At 64.5% G+C, this 1524-nt stretch overlaps 1 protein-coding gene across 1 annotated transcript; it reads right to left on the bottom strand.

Moving 5' to 3' along the window:
- Nucleotides 1-305: 305 nt before the first annotated feature.
- On the bottom strand, nucleotides 306-1304 carry LOC128045273 (keratin-associated protein 10-3-like). Its single transcript, XM_052637774.1, has 3 exons — nucleotides 996-1304; nucleotides 658-749; nucleotides 306-498 (listed from the first exon to the last, which is right to left on the bottom strand). Exons 1-3 carry the CDS (start codon nucleotides 1302-1304, stop codon nucleotides 306-308), a joined length of 594 nt encoding a protein of 197 aa, XP_052493734.1.
- Between the last annotated feature and the right edge of the window lie 220 nt (nucleotides 1305-1524).

Here is a 1524-nt window from a genome sequence, read left to right as displayed (position 1 = left end):
GAAGAGAGGAAAGCACCAGTAGATGCAGTCAAGTTTATTACGTTTTCAAGCAGCTTCTGAGGTGAGACCATGGGGCCTGGATTGTGAAACCTGGTCCCCAGGCCTGAGCACTGGGTCCCAGGAGGAGTGGGCAGTGGGCACGGGCATGGTCATCTGGAGTTTGAGGGGGCCCCACTCCTGGGCAGAGAGGGCAAGGGGGTGTCCATGTAGCTTGGAACTCCTGGAGAAACCCTGAGGGTGGTCATGAGGCTGGTGGTGGGGGGTTGCCCTATGGTGCCTGGCTGGCCCTGGGGGGATGTGCCTGGTCAGCAGCAGGGCTCTGGGGCTGAGGCAGGGATGCAGCAGGTGGGACGGGGGCACACGGGCTGGCAGAGCAGGGACACGGAGGAGGACGGGCGGCAGCAGCTGGGCTGGCAGGAAGAGGTGGGCACACAGCAGGTGGGGCGGCACACGGGCCGGCACAGGAGGGACACGGAGGAGGAGGAGGGTTTGCAGCAGCTGGGCTGGCAGGAGGAGGTGGGCACACAGCAGGTGGGGCGGCACACGGGCCGGCACAGGAGGGACACGGAGGAGGAGGAGGGTTTGCAGCAGCTGGGCTGGCAGGAGGAGGTGGGCACACAGCAGGTGGGGCGGCACACGGGCCGGCACAGGAGGGACACGGAGGAGGAGGAGGGTTTGCAGCAGGGGGAGGCCTCACAGCAGACGGGCCTGCAGCAGACAGGCGTGCAGCAGACGGGCTCACAGCAGGCCTGCTGGCAGGGGGAGGATGTACAGCTGGACTGCTGGCAACATGAGGAGGTAGAACAAGGGGAGGCTTCATAGCACACAGGTGTGCAACAGACAGGTGTGCAGCAGACAGGCCTACAGCAGACAGGCCTGCAGCAGACGGGCTCACAGCAGGCCTGCTGGCAGCGGGAGGAGGTACAGCTGGACTGCTGGCAACATGAGGAGGTAGAACAGGGGGAGGCTTCATAGCACACAGGTGTGCAACAGACAGGTGTGCAGCAGACAGGCCTACAGCAGACAGGCCTGCAGCAGACGGGCTCACAGCAGGCCTGCTGGCAGGGGGAGGAGGTGCAACAGGAAGGCTGGCAGCTAGACTGCTGGCAGCACGAGGCTGGGCAGGAGCTGCTGCAGGCTGCCTGGCAGCAGGGACTGGACTCACAGGTCACTGGGGCGCAGAGGAGGGTCAGGCGGGGGGCCGGGGCGCAGCAGCTGGGGGCACAGCAGGGGGGCTCGCAGCAGCTCTCTGGACAGTCATAGCTCATGTCGCTGGAGCAAACGGACAGGGTGGAGGCGGCCATGGTGGAGGTGATGGGGCTGGAGGAGGTGTGAGTGTGTGAGGGAGTGGATGGGTGAGGCTGTGTGATGTTCTTAGGTGGCTGGAGCTTATATACAGCTCTGGGGAGGGGGGGGTGTGTTGTTGCATCACGGGGGCCCAACAGAGTCTGCTTCCTTGTTGGAGCAGGTCCTGAGGACGCGCGTCATAATCCCGTGACAGGTCACTCAACTCGTTAAACTCCC

Source organism: Budorcas taxicolor, chromosome 1 (assembly GCF_023091745.1).
Source record: "Budorcas taxicolor isolate Tak-1 chromosome 1, Takin1.1, whole genome shotgun sequence".
In the NCBI taxonomy this organism is placed as follows: domain Eukaryota; kingdom Metazoa; phylum Chordata; class Mammalia; order Artiodactyla; family Bovidae; genus Budorcas; species Budorcas taxicolor.
Note: the sequence above shows the minus strand (reverse complement) of the source record. Positions and strands in the feature narration are given on the sequence as shown.

Bases quoted from the DNA above. Each gene is read 5' to 3' on its own strand.
- LOC128045273 (XM_052637774.1), bottom strand. From the start codon at position 1,304: ATGGCCGCCTCCACCCTGTCCGTTTGCTCCAGCGACATGAGCTATGAC. The intron at 750-995 runs GTCTGTTGCACA...CCCTGCCAGCAG, and splicing joins GGCCTGTCTGCTGCACACCT to GCCTGCTGTGAGCCCGTCTG. The intron at 499-657 runs GTCCCTCCTGTG...CTGCCAGCCCAG, and splicing joins AAACCCTCCTCCTCCTCCGT to CTGCTGCAAACCCTCCTCCT.